Genomic DNA, 23614 nt, shown 5'->3' on the forward strand with positions numbered 1-23614 from the left:
AGGTTTTAGGAAATGATAGCAAAGACTATTACAAGAAGCTGTGCGCTGTAATATTTTTGTATATAATCGTAACCACAATTGAAACGTATATACATTGGCTGTACAATTACTGCAACAAAATGTTTGATTATGAACCTCATTCTATGCTCATGAATGCTTCCATGCTTTTGCAGTAGTTGTTTACCAGAAATAAAATGTTCGTGTATTTCACAAAAGAAAATTACAGCCAGTATTTCAGTAATTTATAGTGAAAGGTGAACATATATAGCGCGATATATTGACATATATAGCGCGATATATTTGCTCGACAAAATGTTTATTATTCCAAAAGTGTTTGGCTCGGACTTGTCCTAAAGGGGATGCCAATGTCCTATAAAACAATTAGTGGAAGAGGGGTATTACCATGTGGTGTTGCACAGGAAAGAAAGAAAATAACAGTAAATTTGCCGAATCAGGTATAATCGCAACATTTGTGATCGACTTACTATGCCTACAAAGGCTTGCACTGGAATTCAAGTCGGCTTGCTTGAACAAGGCTATTTTCATATATTTTTACTAAATTCATCAATCATTTCCCGACACGATGGTGTTATCGCACTGGTTACCTCCATTGCGCCCATACGATTGCTTCTGAAAAGTTTATTTTATAACGTTTGCGCGAGCTAAACAAAGGGATAAAAGCCTGACATGTGTAAAGTGGCTTGGCGACTGGAATGTTGAGAGAAAGGACTTGAGCTATTGGTGGCGTGTGACAATGCTTTACTCAATAGATTCGCCAGGTAACGAGCGCATTTGGTTTGGATATTAGGTGTTGTATGTAGCACTGCTTGATGTGCTGGTGTCTGCTTATGTCGCACGGAAACCAAACGGAAGCGCGTAGGCTGCGGTTATCACATGAATATAAACACACAGCCTACTACTACCTGTTGAATTCAGTGTGAAACAGAGACGTCAGGAAACAAACGATTAACTCTATACTGTAAACTTATTGGTCAGAATGGCGAAAAGGCAACACCTCCTTGTATAGTGTGGGTTATAAGCTGATGAGTACTAAACTGTAAGAGTATGGTTTTATCCGCTTTGACTGCAAAGTATACAAAGCCAGAGGCAGCATGGGAATAGTTAGTATAGTCGACAATTTGAAGATTACCAAAATTTTTCGAATTGCTTCAGATGGATATCTTTTTGCATGGTTTTGGTTACTTTGCAACGTATTTGTGTAATTTCCATTGCATGCAGACATGCCAGGAAGTGTATATAATGCTACAGGTTTAGATCATACAATAAGATTAGCAAGTTATATTTAGGACGCTATTTTTAAAAAGGGCTTCAATCGGTGCATTCTATTAAATGTTGATGTGAAGACACAATCGCACAGTGTGTGCAAAAGTACGTTTTATAATATGTTAATACTTTATTTGAATGTTGTAGCAAACAATACCAAAATTGTTGGAAAGATTGACATTGGTGCTGTAGCTACATATAGCACTAAAATGGAGGAACAAGTGTTTGATTTAAAGTTTTTGCATATTCGGCTTGGTGGTCCAGGTGTTGCAGTTGCACCAATTGCATCAGTTGTGGAACCTGAGTACTTACATGGAGGGCTCCTACCATGGACAATTACAAAGAAAGAGGGATATATACAAGCTGTATCACAACCTTTTGAAAGAAGGGGTGCGCATGTGGTTGATATTACACATGGAAGTATTGTGGTAACAGTTGCTACTGACGGGGAAAACCTTGCTAATCGCCTAAACAGTGATTGTGCGTCGGGTGAAATTTTAAAAGAGATCAATGCCCTACTTGGTGAATACAATAAGAATAATCAGGATAAAGTGGACAATTTCCACACCATTGAGATAATAGCCAGAGATGAGGTGGAAATAAGCAATCAACAATGGGAAAAGTTGCAAAAAAAGTTCAAAGGAAACATTGCCACCACTTGTACAGATGGACTAAAGTCATTTCAGGCAAATATTTTGTAACATACCTGAAACACAGTGTCCAAAATAAACAAATTTGAATTATCAGTTAATAATTCAACAAATATGTGCAGAAAGTAATACCTTTTAAATTTAGCTATTGCTTAACTTTGGTGATACAACTTTCATTTGTTGCAGATCTTTCATAAGGATTTGCAAACCTTGTGTCAACTTCTACCCCATACAGAGCTGCAATATTTAGAACTTACAACAGAGGCATCTGATAGTAAGTAGAATATGCAGTGTAACAGTTGTGATTTGCTTCGTAAAATCTGCAAGGCCTGGTACGTGCCAACTGCCACATTTAGATTTTCCCATATGACGGAACGCAACCCCGTACCTTGCTCCTCGCACCAACCATTCACACAACGTCGGTTCTCTGCCATGAAACGAACATTCACTTGATACAGCAAATATCATTAACAACAATATTACCGGCAACATACCAACCTTTTGGAAACCCAAGTCCAAATTAAACCTTTTCATAAGTTATAACAAACTGCGGGTCTAGTGTACAATTGTACGTAGGTTCAAAAATCGGGGAAACCCGAAATTGCGCCACAATGAAGGTGGGGTCAAGCTATGTCCTCACATTAAAAATTAAAGATATGTAGCGACGATGTTTCTCGGATATACACGCACATGCGCAGTTCTCCTGCAGGCATATTTTAAAGAAAAGCCCCTTCTTGAAAATCGAGCCCATTCTGAACCGAATCCAACAAGTATTTCTCTCAAAAATCATCAAAACGACAACCGACTTATGTTTTATTAAAAGCTAGCTCTAAATATAACTAGACACAGCAAATTCAAGTTGAACTGTACAAATGCAGCGCATTCACTATTAATAGTGAAACATGGCCAGGGTGCATGTTGCAATCCTGTACACTATTACGTCACAGCCGCTATAGACGTCACAACGCAAGTAGCGGGGAAAACACAAAGAACTTTAAAAGCCTCGTTGTGACATGTAGCTTTCCTAATTCTACCATCCATATTTTACAATGTTGTCACATCAGTCTGGTTGTTTGGAGTTTTCTTTTGTAGCATTTTGAATCTAAGTAACTCTCTTTTGTTCGTCTTTTATCATCCGGGCAATTTTGTTGGCTTTTATGCTCAGAATATTTTTCATCTTAGAAACAGAGGAACTGCAATTAAGTACCCAAGAATCCCCCAAAATACAACCAAAGATAAAAGATAATGTTGATGCAACTGTTGAAAAAGAATCATATCAGCAACCCCAGGTTTTTATTCTTTTGTTATACTTTCAAAATTTAAAAATTGTGCTGTGCGCATCTGAAACAATAAAATTAGAATCTAGTCGAACATGCAGTTTTAGTAACCAACCAGAACGATAAAAAATCGTGCAAATATTTGCGAACGAACAAAACCTTCCTCTCCACCGATCCAAGCGTGCGTTTCCGATAAAAATTTCAGTAAAATGCTTGCAAGATTTCCTGATACTTATCTCAGAATTTAGGTTTTTTAAAACTAGTAAGGGACAAGGGACATGACTTTGGGTATAAAAGTCCGGAGCCATTTGAGAAGCAATCCGTCAACAATGGTTATATCTTGGCGCACTTAAAAAATAGTTGTAGCGAAACGATTGGCCAACCGTGGGGACATCTCGTCCATGGTCTTTTTCGCTAATAGAGGCAAAAAAGGGTCTTATAATCAATCTCCACGATACACTTTAACCCAAACATCCACGAGACTTTTTGCACGACCAAACTACTGCCAAAGAATGTTCTTCATTTTGGCGTAACTCTGTTGTAAGAGATGGAGACGCGTAAGCTAGTGGATGAAAGTTACTGTTTCTTTGTTATATTAAGCCCAAGTATAAATAATGATGAATCTACAGACACAACATGTTCGGCCTACGGATCGTAATGTTAAAGTAGGTTAACGTCCGTTAGTAGATGCCTTACAGCCTTAAACGATACTAATGTCTTCTTCGATGCAGATATGTTAAATATAAAATAGTGAATGCTTCAGAATTCTGTAAACATGTTTTTATTCATTTCGGTGTAGTACTCATTAATCAACGCTGGGGACATTCGATGTGATCCAGTCAACTTTATTGCTGGAACTGGTGGATACGGAGATGTCTTGATTGGGTATCATATTCGTTTAAAACGATACGTTGCAGTCAAAGTCATTACAGCTGGTGGACCTCAAGATGCAGAGATGTTCAAGCATATGTAAGTGCAGCCTATAATTACCTTAAGTTGTACTTTTTTTATCGTAATTTTCCTGCAGGTTCTGGGAGGAAGTGGAAAACCTGCACGAACTAGGCGATCATGACAACATAGTTCGTGTCTACGGTTGGACCGAATGGCCATTTGCCATCGGGATCGTCATGGAGTTTTGCGAATGTGGAAACTTGCTTCAGTTATTACTGAAGCATTATATTTCATTGGGATTTCCCTTACGTGTCCGGCTTTTACACGATGCTGCAAAAGGTCTCAAAGCTTGCCACGGTTTACCTCTGAAGAGAATGGTTCACGGAGACGTCAAACCAGAGAATGAGTTGCTTACCAGAACTATGCTCCTCAAACTATGCGACTTTGGAAATGCTGAACTCGCAACCTTAACTGGTTCGACGACCGTTGATTCTTCGGCAAGAAGCAAGAAGGAAAGACCTCAATTCACTGCGATGTACACGGCACCTGAAAAACTAAGAGACTTCACCATGAAACCCACAAAAGAACTTGATGCTTACGCTTTCGGTGTAATGGTGTTTACTGTTGTCGTGCGTGCATTGCCATATCCGACCGGCAACCTTAAAGCTTTACTGGATTCCATCAAGGAAGGGACAAGACCAAACTGTTCCAGAATAGAAGAATTGAAGCTTAATCTCAACGACAGCGATAGAGTAATCGTTGAAAACCTCGAGCAACTGATGAAGCAGTGTTGGGATCAAGATCCATCTAAACGACCAACGATGATCGAAATCTGTGAGAGATTGCAGCAACTTCTCGACCAGCAAAGCCCAGAAGTGATCGAGCAACAAGTGGAAGATGTTGTCAGACAGATGGACATCAAAGATCCCTTTCCTATCAAACTTGATCGATTGGTTCCACTTGATAGCTATTCAACAAGACGTCAAAGATTTTCAGGTTTGTTTTGATGTTTTGCAGATTAGGTCTACCGCTTTTTCTGCCCCATTATTCTGCTCTGTTTTGTCTTGTATGCGCATAAGTAAAACTTGCACGGCATCAAAAATAAAGGCCCAACACTGCCATATATCTGACCCTTGATAAAAAGGCTACTCTTTAACCCAAAATCAATCGATCAGTTTAATACATAATTAGCAATACGACGAATTCACAACCTCAGGTGGCACCGTTTACACAACCCTTTGACTTTCCGTGTCTATTCAAATCTCTGCTTTTTTGCTAAGGTGGCTTATATAGAAAACGTATGCTGAGATAATTATAGGTTCGATGTCTCTGATTGTCGTTTGTGGGTGACGGCGATTGGACGTTGACAGATGTAGTAGAAGGGGTTCGCTCTTTGGGCGTATTTTGGAAGATGTGGATTCATTAAATATGTGACAAAACGCTGTTTCGGCCTCAATTCAAACATTACAATCTGACCATACAACGTCATAATCATATTGCAATGACGATTCTTCTGGCCTTCGCAAGATCTTAGTTTTCCGTCTTAATGTTTGTTTTTGTGGGATAAGTGCAGTCAATCGTAGGCATAACATGACCATCGGTGTAACTAACTAATATGTGTAAACTTCACTAACATTGGGCGCAGTTTGCTTCTTCTGAGACAAAATTCTAGGTTGCACAGCACAATGCGATTTTTGTTTGCGATAGATTGTAACATGCTTCTATAGTTTTGTTTTCAGGATTTGTTGCACAATGCGTACACTTTTTTTAGTTTCTCAATATATGACGTCAGCGTCAGTATTTTGAGGTTGCCACAGACCCCCTAGCAACCCTTTACGAATCCCCAGGGGACTGCTGACCATTGGTTTAAGAACCACTGACCTAGTGCATTATTGTTATAGCAGCAGTGTAGTAAAAATATGGGCCAGATATTGCACTGTGAGATATCTGTGAATCTTTTTGCCCGTGTCAAACTAAACTATTGAAATTGTTATTTCAACAACAATTATAGCATTCACTAATCATATGCGGAGTAACCTGTTGGAAAAACCGGAACCCTCAAAGTTTAATATGGAGTGATTTCATGTCAAATCACCCAACCCATAAAGCATGACCTTTTTGGATTTAGCCCAAAATTGGTACACTTGCTAAAGCACAAACACTTGCACATTGTTTCAAATTTCGTTGAAATTGACCATGTACTTTTCGAGTTACCATACTTTTAAGTTATAGCCTTACTGCCAGTAGATGGCGATATATATTTTGGTATATCTCAGCCATTTCTGGGTGGATTTCTACTATGCTGGACTCATTTTGAAGGTTGCAGCAAGGCCTAATTGACTTTACCTTTAATTTATATGAATAATGTGGAATGTTTTTATTACAACCCCTCAAAAAAACATTTTTCTTTACAGTTTTAGGGTTCATAACGTAAATATATCATTTCAAAAAAAAAAATTCTTTTTGGTCCAAATGCTCTCTATATCATAATAATGCATGACACCCAAAAATTTGAATGGACAAATTATACAGTAAAATTTAGAGGCAGCTTTTTGGTGGTAGCAATATTTGTTCGTTTGCTATACTTCACCATGCCACTTCCATGTACTATGTATTATGCAATGGCTATTCCCCATTTTATTTTTTTCACAGTATGTACAAATACAGTTCACACATGAAATAAAATAGCAAACATAGCACTAAAAACAAAGCAATACACTGGAAAAAACAAAAAAACTCTTCTGCTAGGATTTATTTTTTTCTTAACCTCAGTTGAAGGGTTTCTGTTGCTTGGTGTTGTTTTTTCTGAGTGAGTGTGTATACTCTTCCTGTTGCAGTTTTTGGATTGACACTTGTTAAAATGGTTGCTTTTGTGATCATCAAAGAATCTTCAGTTGACGGATAGGCAAATGATGGGGATGGGCCAGCGGGATGCAAAAATTTTACTTTGATGTTATCTGTTTCATTGTTGGATTGTATTACAATTGCCAGCCACCATTTGGTATCAAACTCCACTGTTACATATCCAACTACATCTTTCCAAGAAATGTCTTCCGAACAAGGAAGGGAAGACACTCGTTTTTTCATGTTTTTACTGGAGAAGGAATATTCTTTTACCATGAGATGTAACTCCGACTCATACACCGACATGTAGGAATGAAACTTTTGGGTGCCACTAATTGCCACGGCCAATTGAAAGCGGTCTTCCAGCCAAGCCTTCTCTTCCTCAATAGTGTGTTCCGGCACAAAGCAAAATGACACTGTAGGAATATGTGCCTTCGCAAATTCATATAGTTGCATTGGTGTTTGGATTAGTTGCTCATACGGCCTCTGTAAGCTGGCTCTAGCTGCTAGGCGTTTAACTGTGCCACCCAGCCCATCACATGGTCCTTTTCCATGAGATGTGGCAATAAAGTTCCACTCTGCTTCAACTTTAAAGTTTTTCTTATGATAGATTAAATTAATGAAGTTTTTCTTATTTTTGTATTGTGATGCTGCTCCATCTGTGAAGTAGTGAAGTTGTTTTGTAGAAATTTTGCTTTGAAGGAATTGTACCAGGTGTTTCTGGAAACACTGCACTGCTGTTGTGTCATTCTTTAAGCAATCTGAAATTGTCACAAAGTTGAAATGCATTAGAGCATCAGAGCTTAGTGGTCTGTAATAAACAACAAATGGATGTATAGTGGCCTGGCTGTTGGTCCAATGAAAGCCTTGTACTGCATCTTGTAACACAAATGAATAATTTTCTGCAAAGTCACCAATAACAATTGGAGAATCAGAGCTAATTGTTTCTTTCAAGTGTTGTAAGTAACTGGCCTGTTGTTGCGCAATGAAGTCATGTCTCTGCAGGTGTTGAAGTTTGTGAGCAAAATTTTCCTTGAAGTCTTCTGTTGATTTGGTAATTGTTTGTAATGTTGTTCGGTCAGTTGATCACCGGACATTTTTTGTAGTTTTTCTTCTTGGTATCTTTTTTGTTGAAACTTTCTTTTGACCATAGGTGACTCGCCCAAAACTTCCATTGATTCATTCAGTGTTTCCATCACTGTAGTTGGCGACTCAAACTCTTCTGTTTCAACACTGCTGCTAGTGGATGAAGAGGCCTGTTTGTAAAGTAACGCACGGCACTGTGGACAAATTTTCTCTCCTGGGATCAGTCCAAGTTTATCGTGCGCCTTTGCTAATTCCAAGGATATAATGCGAATACCCTTTTTTACAGGTTTGCCTGTCTTGTGGGTCTTGAATGGATTGCAACATTTTTTTCACGAAGGGAATACATTCCTAAAAACTGTGCTTTGTGTCCAGGACAAACAGAAGTGATCACAGTGTCAGTTGGTATTCGATACTGAAGTAAATTTATGCTGTGCTGTAAAAGGTCTGGCTTGTCAAATAACTCCCAGATATCATGCTGTGAAACTGGCTATGTGCCTCCTTTTTTCCTTTCAAATCATTGGACACTTATCAGTGTCATACTGTGCCCTTCCTGAACTGGCCAGAATCCAATTTTCAACATCACAAACTTAGCTGGTATTACTGCTCATATTGTCAGAAAATTTCACAAACAATACTATATCATGATAACACACACATAAATGCATATGTCAATAAAAGAGATTTTTATACGTATAATGTGGTTTATTTTATATAACTTTTGTTACCAGGTAAAATATTAATCTTATATGCTCTACCATGCTGCTCATATAAATATGTAAGGGTGGAAAAATTCTTCTGCTTGTGAAAATAACATATTTACACAGCACTTTTTCATTGCATGTGAATAATAAAAAATTAAAGTACAGACAGTGTATAAAAAAATTACCATTTATATGTTTGCTTATCAGTCATTAAGCTTTTGTTTGTCCATCAAAATTTTTACTTGGTTATTTTTTGGAAAATTTGGAACTTTTAGTTATTTTATCATCCTAAAGCTGCTGTGTAAATTTCACTGAATTTGAAAAGGGTCGGGTCAGAAATGTGGTTCAAATTTGGTGATTTGATATGAAATCACTCTATGTTTGTATTTTGGTCACAGAATCCAATCCGAACTCTGATGCAGGAAACCGATCTCCTGCACTTGGTGATGTTACCCGAACTCATTTATCCACTGATTTCACTCAAGGTTATGAGCATGAAGCAGGTAATATTGAAAAGTATTATAATGTCAAAATATATCTGAAAAATTATGTTTAAGTTAAGTTTTATTCATTTTCAATGTCACCTGATGCATTTGGTACATTTATAATTTTGATAATCTTTTATTAAATAGGCCAAAACAATATACGGCAACCTACTACAGTACAGTGTCACCAATTAGTGCGATTTTTTTGCCGTGTATGCTGATAAGTAAAATTGATACTCATTTTCTGTTGTGTTATTTATCAAACTTTACAGCCATACACATTTTGTTTAAAAAGCCGCATTTTCTAGATGTAGCTACTGATGTTGTAAACTTGATTGCGGGCAAAAAAATACAGGTTTTGTGAACCCATCTCAAAACAATTGAAAGCCATTGCTACACAGCACTGTTGTTTAAACATATGTTATAAATGATGATAACCTAGCTCAGTGGTTCTCAAAACTTTTTGCCCAGGTGGGCCCTCACCACAGGTTTTTGGATAATTTTGCTTCTACTGAAATTAAGTCCAGGTTGCACATCACAATGCATTTTTGCTTGTCATATAAAAAGGCCATAACATGCTTAGTTCTGTAGTTTTGATTTCAAGATTTGTTGAACAATCCATAAACATAAATTGGAATTTATCAAAATATGGCGTTAATATTTAAAGGTTGCCACAGACCCATTGACAACACTCTGCAGGGCCCCGGGACTACTGGTTGAGAACCACTGAGCTGGTGCGATAGTATTTTAGTAAAGATATGGGGCCAGATACTGCACTATGATGATACAGCCTTACATACCTATATACTGCTATTTTTGCTGCCAGGCATCCTTATAAATCAGAATTGTTCTTCTGGCACTTAAGTTTCTAGTGTTTATTTGAAACCGACGTTTCGTCTGCCATCCGGCGAGACTTCCTTAGGGTTATGTTAACAATGATGCATCAAGCGCATAAACACACAAACAAAAAATAAATCGCAAGAAAAATGTAAGAAAACACAAGAAAAAAGGGAATGGATAACGGTGCCAATGTTATCCATTCCTTGACCTTATTCGATATACGTCAAAAAAAATGAAGATTAGTTGTCTCCTGCCGTTTTGCCAGGGGTGGCTTGCCCCGCGCAAGTACTCTTCCACTTTTTTATCCACTCATGTCACAAGGGATTAGCGAGTCTTGGATTACAAACTTGCGGCGCGCGAACCACCCTTTTATTAATACCCCACGGATATATAATCGCCTGAAGCAGTGTTTCACAAGCCTTTATTTATTCCACACGTTAGAAACCACTGATTAGGGTAGTGTCCTTACTGCGTTATATCTCAAAGGTTAACAATGGCAAATTTTAGTTTTAAAACTATCGATGCAATGCTTCATACACAAATTACATCAAAATAAATTACTTGGAAACAGAACGGCTTACCAACTAATACACCCAAATGTCAGCACATTATACGGTATATAGTGCTGGTTTGAGTGTGAATGATTTTGTGGCTTCATCGATCGGATAAAAAAACATACCTGAAAAACACACATAATCGGATGCATTGGGAAGATTTATGCGCATCATGCAAGATGTAATAACCCCTGTATAATATTATATGGTGCTTTGGTGGTGTTTAAACCCGCTGGTTTATTATTTCACATGTTGATAGGTTCCACAATGCGGGGCTTTGAGTTCCCATCATACGTATATGATGACGTGTACCGTGTGGGCACGGTGATGTACGTATAGGATCGCGTGATCTCCAGTTACAGAATAACAGTAGCGATTTCAATGTTGTTGTGTGATGCTTCACAAGCAAGGCAATTCTTCAAAAAAAAAGGATTAACCTACAACGTCAATTTAATTTTTAATTATTAAGTTTAGCATGGAGAGAAAGAATGCAACAAATTCCAAAACGTATGTCGCATTAATTGCAGCAGCGTCAAGCATTCTGTTTGTTGCAATGAGGATTGGGATACGAGCAGCATTGTGTAATATAAAACGGTAAAACGGAAGGATGTTACATATAATTTAGGTACGTTGCGAATTTGATGTCCTTTTTAATGACATCCGCCACAGTTTCCAAGCCTATCAGTTTTAACCAAGATAATGTAATATGAAAAACATGCAAATTGTTTCCAAACGTTTTGCCTTTTCAGATTCAACAAAGCAAGATACGAGGCGCACGTTCAATGCTACAAGTGACTTATCGTCTTTGGGTCCCTTAAATTTGCAATACAAAATCAACGATGGCCCTATGGGGGCTTTTTTCATTTTTAATCAATTTGTAAGTGCATTTCAAAAAAAGATATTCTCAGTGGTGGTCAATTAACTCAATTTTTGTCAAATGTTTTTAAGACATTTTTCGCATGTAAATTTTGTTCCAACACAGATAGATTTACATTTTACTTAACTTGCCTTCCTTTAGTTTTGGATGTGCGTAAGCATAGTGCAACGGGATTAGTTAATTTACTAAAATTCATTCTATTTTGCAAAATAAGAAATTTGAAAGTAAGAAAGGAACACGAAATGGAACAGAAAAAGATGTGGAAAGGCTCTCCAAGGTTGCTAAAAAACTGGGGTTTGTTCCGAAAATTTTTAAGGACCAAGGAAAAAAAGAAATATTTGCCAAACTTGAAAGTTGTAAGCAATCTCGATTTAGATTAGTGTGAATGTCAAAGAAATTGTTTTGTATTTATCTACCAGATTCCAAAGAGTATCATGACTCCACATATTCATGCTTCGCTTGTGCATTTTTAACTCATGGCGAACCAAGCGTTAACGGTCTTCGGCTGGCAGCATACGACCAAATGTTTTACTTTGAAGAAGTGTTGGATTGCTTTGTTGATTCAAAATGCGAGGAATTATCCGGAAAACCGAAGTTTTTCTTTATACAGGTAAGTGCAACGTTTTTTTCCGGCTGTTTTAATAAGTATGCATTTGGTATGGGTAAGTATGGGTATACAAAATTAAAACGAAATGTATTAACTTTGATCAAATTTCCTAAAATTTGTGCAAATATACATATATACATGCACTTCATAGACAAACTAACAATTGAAAGATATAGCAGCTAAACACGTAAATACATTCGGCACTGCACGGTATATGAAAATCCAGACTGTTTTATTAGGCGATTGTTTTTTCAGGCTTGCAGAGGAAAACAAAAACACTTGTTTAAAGTGGGGAAGCCATTCGAGTCACCAAATTTGAAGAATTTATCAAACATGTCTATTTCACCCGAAGCACACTTTCTGATTGCTCACTCAACCTTACCAGGTTTTATCATATTTACTGAAAAAACAATGGGAAAATAATTAGTTCCTGATTTGAATCTATGAATAACCACGTGTTCAATGTGATTAGGTTGCTCAGCAAAACGCGAACCATCGGAAGGAACCATATTCATTCAAAATCTATGCAGTTCGTTCGAGGAGTTTTTGGAAACAAAACGAGACTTTTCTATAAATGAAGTAGGTTTGTAGTTTTGTAAAGCTATCTTACCATAATTTCCGTAAAATTTTTTAGTAAGATGCAAGCAAATGGATTTACTAAAAAAAACGATTACCACATAATGCATGTTTATATTGCTGTCCCAATACTTACAGGTTCTATGTAAAATCAACTTCAAAATAGCAAAAAAAGAAACAATTGAAAACCAGGATGGAACGGTCATCAGAAAACACCTACCATCAGCAACATCACAATTGACAATGGATTTTTATTTTCCGATAGCATCAGAACCAAATTCTGCGTAGGTGTTGCAATGCAATTAGACATGAGCAATATGATTTTTAAAAATATGGAAAATATTCTAAATATTTTATATTTAGTTTAAATGGGAAGCCGAATCCTATTCATCAAGGAGTGCCCGAAAACGCTTTGAGATCTAACAGCGAAAACAAGCAATTTTTGCTTTTAACTAGTCAGGTACCTGAATATATTTTAGAATATATTATAACGTTTGAATTTTTCGTCTGTGAATTTAACTAAGGAATTTTACGTAAACAGGACTACGCCAAACGCTACCAATATGACCGAGACAATTTAAAGATGACCGCTGAAAACCTGAGATTTTCTTGCCATGAGTACAACTTCACATCTGCTGCAGATATGTCTCAAGTCGTTGATTCATGTAAGTGTCACGTGATTGTAAAATCTCTGCATACAAGAATTTTTGTTTTTATAAAAAGTTATGTTTTATATATTGCATGCACAATTTGTTTGTTTAAATGTTCAGACCTCTCCAATACCAACCACGATAATACCAGCATTTTTGTCTGCGCGTTGCTCACATTGAAATACGAATACGGTGAAAACGGCGACGATGGAGACGCTAATCTAACAACGATACTCGGAAACCTGCTGACGAAATTTACTTCCGAGCAATGCCCTAAACTAAAAGATGCAACAAAACTGTTTTTTGTCCAGGTTAAACGCTTGTTTTTTTATAACAGAGGCCACACACTAACACTATAGAGCAATTAGAAACACATAATTGGCAAAAATACGTAGGGACAATGTGAATATTCTTTGTCCTCATAGTAAAGATGCAAACACAACGATATCACAATAGCCATTGGCCAAGAAAATATGCTTCCGCACTTATAGCAATGTTATGGAACTTATTTGTGAATTCTACGTTACTTGTGTTACTTATAACTAACAAGTCACTTATTTAAGGTAATTTAAAAAATTCAAATTGGTTTTAAGAGCGCAGTATTTCTTTTACTTAATACGTTTCTACAATACGTTTTGCGATCGTCGTAGGAACCGAATAGTTCAGAGGAAGACAATGGAAGTGGTTTGTTTGATGACACAAGCAGCATGACAAAATATCCAGAAGTTTCACCAATACTTACAAATGTTTTGGTTGTTCACTCCCGCTCAAGTAAGTAGTTTCTTAGTGCTCGTGTGAGATTTGCTTTAAACTAGTGAGGTGTATGCGATAAAAAGTAAGCCCTTTAAGCACAACAAGTCCTTCTCTTTACTGCCCTGCATTTCTCTCGCTTGATCACACCAAAGAATTATCATAGAAATCTCACGTAACCGCTAGAGGGGATAAAGAGATATGATAATAATGTGTAACAGCTTCTTCGAATACGATATGTTCTACCACCTAAATGGCTTCAAAATACCGTTTAATGTAGGTTACAATCTGAAATACGGCGTTGATTCTTGTGGATCGACATTTGTGAGCGCATTGTGTGAAAACTTGGAGGAATATGGCGACAAAAACGATATCATGCAAGTAAGAAATGAGATTGAAATTTCCTTCCAACTGCGTTCAACTTTATTTCCTCATAATGTGTCCTTTATTTCCATACACTTACAACATGCTTTTGCAGATCATGCAGCGCGTCAACTTTACAATGTCCAACCTGGGAGTTGCGGAAGTCCCACTTGTCACAACACACCTCACAAAACGGGTTTTCATTAGCTCGAAATCTAAGCATGACCAAATACAGGTATATAATATTGATCTTCAATAGGCCCCTGCCGACCTATCATTGCTGATGTTGAAGATACAAACGCAAGAATAAAAATTCGAAAATATTTTTTATGAAGATTGTGCTTTTGCGCTGTATACTATTTTATACTTTTTCGGTAGCCTCCCCTATAAAATATTATTGTTGTAAATATATGTCTATAATATATTAGTGTTTTACAATATTAACTCTTTCGTATAACCGGAGATTTTTGTCCTGTAAGTTGAATTTGCCAAGAAACATTTGAAACTTTTTTAAACACAAACTTGTCCGAACTTTTATAGAATGCTCACCTGAGTGTTGGAGGAGCAACTCCTTTCCAGGAAGGATGAATGTTTTTAAGTATTTGGTCTCTGACATATAGTTTATATCGTGATTATGTATATATCATATATACTAAATGTACACATAATATGTAGTGTGTATATGTGTAAATTATTTACAAAAACATGATCCTGTATAAATCAAACATGAGTTTCTGTATGTGGTGGACATTTTTTTTCTGCCCTGCGTGAACTCCTGCAAAAAATAAAATGTTTACGATATCACTTCGGTGTGTAACATACGTCACAGAAAGCAGTGCTTGTATTGCGTAATGTTTTGCGTGTGTAACATACGTCACAGAAACCAGTGCTTGTATTGCGTAATGTTTTGCGTGTGTAACATACGTCACAGAAACCAGTGCTTGTATTGCGTAATGTTTTGCGCGCAGCTTTGCACATGTACTGCATAATCCCACAATGTGACCCAAATGATTGAGCCATCGAATATTCTCGAGTAAAGTGATTCATTCAACATCCTGTTTACCACATAAAATGTCCTCCTATGCTTATGTCACATCACACCTATGTTCTTGTATTATATTACTTCAAGCGCCTCATGATATCACGTGACATTATTGACCAATCAGCTCTCATAATGGAGAGCGTTAAAAAGCCCAGGTTAGACCGGTAAATTCATTCTAATTCTATTTGATTCTATTTGATTCTATTTTGCTGGCATCCTAATAACGTTGTATTGAAAGTTGTAATGTACCGTCGTAATGAAGAAGATAACAGAAATGAATACAATTATTCGGGAAGAGATCTTGGTTCTGGGTGCTTTATAGAACGGGGCAGAAGCAGGTTTAACCACCAAAGAGACTCAATAACCGCTCAGGCCATCGAGACCCTGTTAAATATCTCTGAGACCCTTAGAGTTATTTACAATAGTGCCCCGTCTTCGGCAACTCCCTTGAGATCAGAAAGAAGAAGCAGACGTGTTTCACCAGCCAGTACACCAAGATACCCGGCAAACCGACGACGCAGCCCGTACAACTCCAGGCAACCAGCACGCCAAACCAGAAACCCAGGTGACAATCTGTCTCCAACTTCTCAAATATTTTTTGACCAGGAACTCCAGCTCTATTTCCGGCCGCGCAACCACTCAACCTTGGCCCCCCTCTTGTCAAGCGCACTTAGGCGCCGAAGACAATCATCTGGAAGCAAGGAACCTTCTACACCTCCCCCACGCAACATCAGAACCAAATCACGTTCACCACTTGGACCAGCGGACTCGTTTTCACAACAAGGAAGACGCCCCACTCAACATCTTGGAACCCAACAGCACAGCGAAGGAGATCGGAACAACCCCAGCAATTCTGCCCAACGAGAGGTAGAATACCTTCGACAATAACAAAAACGAATAATTCAAAAACTATAATCGCTCGCACACGCATTTAATTGTTTATTGATAACCGACTTTTTATTGCATGATCATTTTTTTCAATGTGCATATTGTGTTTTACCCTTTAAAAGCCTAATAGCTCCCATAAGACCTAGGTCGCTAGGGAAATTTTTATAAACTTACATAGTTTAGCGCCAATTGTTTGTCCGGCATAACGGCTTGTCACTACCAATAGGAAACCATAATAATTACAGACTGCTAACGCAAAAGCCTGTTGTTTTTGGCAATTACAAATTAATGCAAACGCCTGTTGTTTCGGCATTTGCAACCCATTTTCCCCAAGCCAGCATATTGCTCCAGTCGCCATTTTTTTATCAACCTTTGTGTTGGGTTTAAACCCAAACAAACTTGTGACAACCACGTTGAGTAAATTCATAAAGGAAGCCACTTTTTCGCCCATGTCAACAAGCGAAGCAGAATTTCCCTTAGTTTCGCCGCGTAGTGTGTCATCGGAAACAAATCAGTTAATTTCCCCGGCGCACAATCACGATAACGCCGCAAATGAAGCGCAACTACAGCCGATGGTAAAACAAAATTTCCAGCTCGCTAGATTTTGGCCCAATGCCCAAAGCCATATGCAATACTTCCAATATGCCGACAGACAATTTTAGAAAAAGGCAATTACCTCCGATTCTGACAAATTTGATTTTTTGTTAAAAAGTTTTTCGAAAGAGCAAACGTCCCAGTTCCAGAATTTAATTTCGCAGGCCTCTGTAACTGATACGCCGTATACTACCCTTAAGAAGGCAATAATTAAGCAAGCTACCGGATTGGGCGCCCAAATTTGGCAGACGGACATTTCAAACCTTATCCAACTCCCCAACGAATTCCCAAGTGTTTATTTAAATCGTTTGGCAAACGCCTGTGCTGAAAACCCGCATACTAATCAATTAGCACGAAAATTAGTGTTAAACGAATTTCTGCAACGCATGCCGACAGAAATTCAAACCTTGATTAAGTCACAAAATCCTGATACATCGCTAGAAGACATTGGAATTTTAGCAGATCGAATTTCAGATACCAACCCCAATGCGCCAAGCGACCTCACGCAGCCAAACGAAATGCAACGTTTAACAAGCCAACTACAGGAATTGTTAACTACGTTTCAATGTTCAGCGACAGGACAGGGTACGCAAAAACCGCATTATTCAGATCGCCAAAATTATCAATCTTACAACAGGCAAGCACAACCGTTCAGGCGTAACGCATTTCAGCCACGTAATACAGCACCGCAACGCGCGACCGGAAGCTCTTATCAGCTGTTTCAGCAGCCGCAGCAGTACAGTACGTCACAGCAGCCGCGCAAGCCATTTTCGGGATATCCCCCAAATAGACAACGTTATAACTCAGACTTATGTTTTTATCACGCGCGTTTCGGTCCCCGTGCAAATAAATGCACTCCCCCTTGCCAATGGAAAGGCAATTAACAAGACATCCCTCCTTGTACATAATTCTATTATTAACCATGTTTTGGTGCACTGGCACAACTAACCTTGATTTCAATTTGCGCATTTGTTCGCCGCAACAAGTTGCGGAATACGAGATATTCCCCCGGAAACCTGCCATCGCCACCTGCTCAATATGACCAAAAAATGCCATGTTAATGGTTTCCGCCTTGATAGAAATTTAAAGGAAATTCCAGCCATATCATGTCCCGCTGTAGAAATAATTACTACAAACACTTATTACTTTTTTGGAGCACAAACATCCCACTCCATGCGATTTTGTCCAGCCCAATTATCAGGCACTATTTACGCCCGCCTGCTAAGGCAATGCCGACTGCTATTGGTTTTTACCTAAACGATTTAAATGATCAATTACGATCAAGTTTCCAACACCTGAATGCTGATGCATCTTACCTAGAATGTCAACTGCAATCTTATCACTCGTTGCTACTTGCAACTAACGCGCGCATTAACCTCTCTCTTACTTTATCATTACTCACGGGACAACAGAAAGCAGCCATTACTGGAGAAACTATCACAGAGATAGGCTGCACGTACCGAAATGTACGTATACGCTCTTTACAATACATTAATGTGTATGCCACAATCCATTGTTTACCGAATTAGCCTGGCCAGCTAACTCGAAGTAAACCGTTTGGCAGCTGTATTCTAACAGAGAATTACACTCAAAGGTACAGTTTGTAGAGCACTACCAACCTAATAGGATTTTTCACTTTAAAATACAAGGAAAAATCTTTCGGTTGATTAATTGTACAATGTCCCCGCAATTGCTTCCTATAAATAAGTCGATTAAGTAAGATAACTTTATCGAAGCTTCCAACATTCTATAGAATGTTCCTATAGGAACCCCTCATTACCCTCTGAGGGATCTAGACTCAATTCCTGCGTCACTGGCACAGACCAAACGGCAGAATGAACGCTTAGACTCGTATTTTGGAGGCAAAAGGACTTCTCCAAAACGTCGGATGTGGCAAACTTGCGCATCTTCAAGCAGCATCCATTCAGTGCTTAAACAAACGTTATTAATGACACTCTCCTCTATAACAGACCCATTTTGGAGCAGTATTTTGGCTATTTTAGTCATTTTATCCTTAATTTGGGGTGTCATATTAACAGGCTTTGCAATTAAGCATGTCTGGCTACGCCTATACCCACGTGTAAGACAAACTATTGCTCATTATATAGCACGGGCTCGGACAAACTTAAATCCCTTCAATAGGAATGCACCAGGTAACGAACCTGAAGCAGCAGTACAAAACGAGGCTGAAAATAATCCCTTGCATGAATTGTACCCTGATTCACAAAATGTAAATGCCCAGCAAGAACCAGCCGCACCTCCTACTGCATAGGCGCATGGCCCTATCCATAAATCTTTTTTTTCAAGGGTGAAGTTTCCCGCATTGTTATCATCCCCATGACATAGTAATGACCCTTTGTGTATTCGCATGTCATTGCACATTTGTTGTGACTTTTCCTTGTGCACCATTATAACCGAGATTTCTCTATTAATAACATACAAAATTTGCGTATTATATCATTTTTTTTTCGCACCCACCACTTGCAATTTACTCGTTCAATCGCATTAACAACCTTTTTAATCGCCCACAGCTGATGTTATATTCATCACCTGCAAATCTGGGGGGAAGTATTTGTAACATACGTCACAGAAAGCAGTGCTTGTATTGCGTAATGTTTTGCGTGTGTAACATACGTCACAGAAACCAGTGCTTGTATTGCGTAATGTTTTGCGCGCAGCTTTGCACATGTACTGCATAATCCCACAATGTGACCCAAATGATTGAGCCATCGAATATTCTCGAGTAAAGTGATTCATTCAACATCCTGTTTACCACATAAAATGTCCTCCTATGCTTATGTCACATCACACCTATGTTCTTGTATTATATTACTTCAAGCGCCTCATGATATCACGTGACATTATTGACCAATCAGCTCTCATAATGGAGAGCGTTAAAAAGCCCAGGTTAGACCGGTAAATTCATTCTAATTCTATTTAATTCTGTTTGATTCTATTTTGCTGGCATCCTAATAACGTTGTATTGAAAGTTGTAATGTACCGTGGTAATGAAGAAGATAACAGAAATGAATACAATTATTCGGGAAGAGATCTTGGTTCTGGGTGCTTTATAGAACGGGGCAGAAGCAGGTTTAACCACCAAAGAGACTCAATAACCGCTCAGGCCATCGAGACCCTGTTAAATATCTCTGAGACCCTTAGAGTTATTTACAGGTGCAACTTTGATTATTTTGAGCTGCATGTAAACAGCACAAAACAAATTTTTGTTTGCATTTCTAGCTAGAGGCAACGGTTGCTGCTTAGTTCAGAATAATACATAAGGCACATAATGTAAAAAGAAAAACATCGTTTTGCGAAAAATGTCAAGTTTCGAATATACGAACATAAACTTCCCAGGAAGTTTTGAATAACGTTAACTCATGAAACGCCCGAGAGCTTGTTGCGAATATATCACTTAAAAACGAAGTGTTCATTTGGCGATCTAGACTATGTGCACTGGGTGGCGCCATAGGTCCATATTTTAGCGACCCATCATTACACCACAAACAGACGAAACATTTTCCTATTTTTTATCAGTATTCTGTAAGGTTCAAGCAAAATAAGTGACGCGTAATGTTTCCCAAACTTGTTTATCCGCGGAACACGGCAACGCTCATCTAAAAAGGAACTCTCAGGTGTTTTGTTTGGGTAAAGCGTTCCCCATTTAAGAAAAATAATCCGAAAAAAAAGATGTTTTTAGTTTGATCATTACATCGGTTAGTTTGCAAAATTGCGTCGGGCATAACATCACACGGCTAATTACAATGTTATAAATTGGTTGGCTTATGTTACTATTTTCGTCCGTTATATTTATGCCAGAACCGTTTCACCCTTGTGCTACAGCACTTTTTATTAACAAATTCATACACAAAAATCTTTCAATTTATAAAAAAAACGTGTTGCAAACACCGAATGACGAAGGTGGTTTGAATCGCTAAAATCGTAAGGATTTTTGAAACCTTGTTACAAAGGACGGAAAGGTTGTCCCTCTTGTAGTAATGTGATGAACTGTATGGAATATGTGTATGAAAGTAATGCAGCTCGCAATCGTCAATTCTTACACTTGTGGGTGATTAAACGGTTCAAAAAGTAGTTTGCAGGCGTGGCATAAAATGTTTCGATGTAGGTTTGCACGATCAGTCAACTTCTATCATCCTAACTTTTACGTAAAGATTTTTATATATTTAGCAATGACAGTCTGACACTGGTAAAATAATCATTTGTAATGGCCGATGGCGTAGCTTGTGTTTCGGTTGATTGTCAACAATTGCGGCAAGTCAGACTAGCCACGTGTGTACCGAGATGTTTAGACGTTCAATGAGAGAATGGGATCAAAACTTCATACAAGTAAGCTGTGACGTACCCAGGCCAAAATTTGGTGGGGTATTCAGAGTGATTTAATGGAGGAAATGAGATTAAATTCATGTTTGGCCAGCATGATATGGCACGCCGTGATTTGCATGTTCGCGAATAAGTATGTGAATCGTTGTACCCAGACTTTGTAAGATCTATCGCCGAAGTTTTCTGCTTTGTCTGAAAGGCGTTTCATAATCCGCTAGTACAGTTAATCTTTGCAATGGTAGATGAAAGCTGTGATTGTATTTTGTTTGGCACGTCATACACCAACCAACTATTGATCTGCTTTGAAACCTTACGTAAAGCTAAAATGATTTGTTGTATAGCTGCACGTACCGGTAGATGATCTACGCTTCCGCCTATATCATATTATTTAGGAACGTCATTACGACAAACCCAACATGTACAATGCTAACAACCTGAGAACTGTTCAAAGTAAGTTTTACCAGTAAAGTGCAAAAAAATGACTTTTAGAAGTCAATAATAGCTGTAGCGTCGCTATTGGAACGAGATCCTGTCGACGGGAAAAATATGTCTGGTGTTGTTTTTATGCGGGCAACAAGGAACAAATCAGTGCGACTTTTGTCTTATACGTGTCTATGCAAACGTAATACGACTTCAAAACAATTTTTGGTTGGTTAAATGTATCTTCTGTTTATAAACCAATATTTGTTAATTTACTTCATGAATAGCTGGTGTGCTCCACCACTTCTTTCCAAAATACGATTTTCTTCGGTGCATCTGTTGGTGAAGGAAAAAAAGTTGTTTAACGTATCAAGATGTGGAAAAAGATCATCTTGGGCATGGATTCCCATCAGGTGACACCTTTTAACAATTATACCGAATAGTGTTGGTTTGCGTTAATTATGTAATGAGCCATGGTGACTTAGAAAACCATTGCTTATATTTCTTATGTTTAGGTTTCGGTATCACTTTCAATTGTTATTTAACTTGGAGTGCCAGCCATTGCAAATTACAAGTTTTCATTATTTCTTTGCAAGACGAAAACCCGAACGACCACACGGTTAAAATGTATTTGGAATACAACTCTACAGAAACTGAGTTAAATTTTACCGAACAAAACCGACGCCAACGGGGAATCACCCAATCCGAACTGTGGTGACGAAACAAAACGTTTGTTTTGGTGAAGCTCTGACGCGTTATAGCGACGTCTATCATATCCGGATTTCTTGGTGAAAACTGTTGAAACTTTTGTTTCGGTTTGATATTATCACTTGTATGTTTGTAAGATAATTTTAGTACACGTGCATATAGCTAAATTATGCCGACAACATAAAAGCTTCTAAATAACAAATAAATCTTGAATAAAAACTTTTTCTCAGATTTACGGTAAACAAAACTATAAAATATACGTATTCTCTCCGCAGATTGAAAATTATGTCATTACGCTCCACAAAACCTTTTATTGGCAAATGCCTCTCGCGGCCTTATTGCAGTCGTAATTAAAATTACCACAGAGACAATAGAAGTTTTAACAGACACTGTTAACTAAAAGTTTGGAAACGTTTGCAAATTCAACAAATATTATGCGGAAACACTTTTTTACAAAAGCATTAAAATGACAACTGAGCAAGAAATGGTTGTGGATGGAGCAGCACGACATTTCAGCACGTGTGATGAGACACAGATCTCATTACGCTAAGTATTAAAGCACTAAAAAAAGAACAGTCATTTCCTTTTAACATTTCAGGATTAAAAGCCCATTGTACACGGCACGCAAATTCACTTGCTGTGCAAAAAGTTACATCACAACGTAAACTGTCGATTTAAACCATGGATTTTTGGTTGTTTTATTTGATATGATTATTTGTCCTGACGTTAAACACATTCTGTAAAATCATATTTTCCTGGAAAGGGTATTTCAACAAACGTCCAACAACTTCCTCTTTTTTTTGTTCTGTTTTTATCATATTTCAACTGTAAGATTGCGAAGGGTGTTTTGGTTCCTGTTGTTGATGATTTTAAAACCAATCAACGGCACTTTTTTCGCACGTAGCACCTTTTCTCCCCAGAAAGAACCTATTGCGAATGAACAACGATTCTGCCAAGACGTTTTATTTTTAAAGAATGAATCTTAAACATCTTTATAAACTACGCACGGGTTTTTAATGATAACTATATTTTTCTTGTTGGAAATATGGTTTAAATCTATTTCTACGCTGGTGCCAATTATCGACACACAATGTCTTCTCCTTGTGTGTACAAGTGTGTTTGGAGTTGACGTGTTCGTTTTGTTATATTTCATTTCAGTTTTTCCCTTGTTGGAGAAAACCACGCA

General features: G+C 37.9%; 3 protein-coding genes across 3 annotated transcripts in view; 1 reads left to right on the top strand and 2 right to left on the bottom strand.

Annotated features, from left to right (window-relative positions):
- The window catches only part of LOC145890445 (uncharacterized), a 74619-nt gene that overhangs the window by 13252 nt on the left and 37753 nt on the right, over nucleotides 1-23614 (bottom strand). The gene's annotated exons all lie outside the window — the stretch shown is intronic.
- Nucleotides 1-23614, bottom strand: part of LOC145888931 (uncharacterized) — a 64696-nt gene that overhangs the window by 4453 nt on the left and 36629 nt on the right. The window lies entirely within an intron of this gene.
- Nucleotides 1494-15764, top strand: LOC145888933 (uncharacterized). Its single transcript, XM_082979803.1, has 19 exons — nucleotides 1494-1970; nucleotides 2121-2208; nucleotides 3117-3223; nucleotides 4011-4180; nucleotides 4239-5098; nucleotides 9132-9236; nucleotides 11362-11489; nucleotides 11704-11845; nucleotides 11909-12099; nucleotides 12352-12481; nucleotides 12569-12675; nucleotides 12811-12956; nucleotides 13036-13132; nucleotides 13214-13337; nucleotides 13443-13633; nucleotides 13973-14093; nucleotides 14353-14453; nucleotides 14551-14670; nucleotides 14976-15764. The coding sequence occupies exons 1-19, from the start codon at nucleotides 1494-1496 to the stop codon at nucleotides 15021-15023; spliced, it is 3453 nt and encodes a 1150-aa protein (XP_082835929.1). The 3' UTR covers nucleotides 15024-15764.

Source organism: Ascidia mentula, chromosome 2 (assembly GCF_947561715.1).
Source record: "Ascidia mentula chromosome 2, kaAscMent1.1, whole genome shotgun sequence".
Lineage (NCBI taxonomy): Eukaryota > Metazoa > Chordata > Ascidiacea > Phlebobranchia > Ascidiidae > Ascidia > Ascidia mentula.

Excerpts from the sequence above, each read along its gene's own strand:
- LOC145888933 (XM_082979803.1), top strand. The coding sequence starts at position 1,494 with ATGGAGGAACAAGTGTTTGATTTAAAGTTTTTGCATATTCGGCTTGGT. Across the intron at positions 1,971-2,120 it reads ATGGACTAAAGTCATTTCAG|ATCTTTCATAAGGATTTGCA; the intron begins GCAAATATTTTG and ends CATTTGTTGCAG. Across the intron at positions 12,100-12,351 it reads CGAAGTTTTTCTTTATACAG|GCTTGCAGAGGAAAACAAAA; the intron begins GTAAGTGCAACG and ends TTGTTTTTTCAG.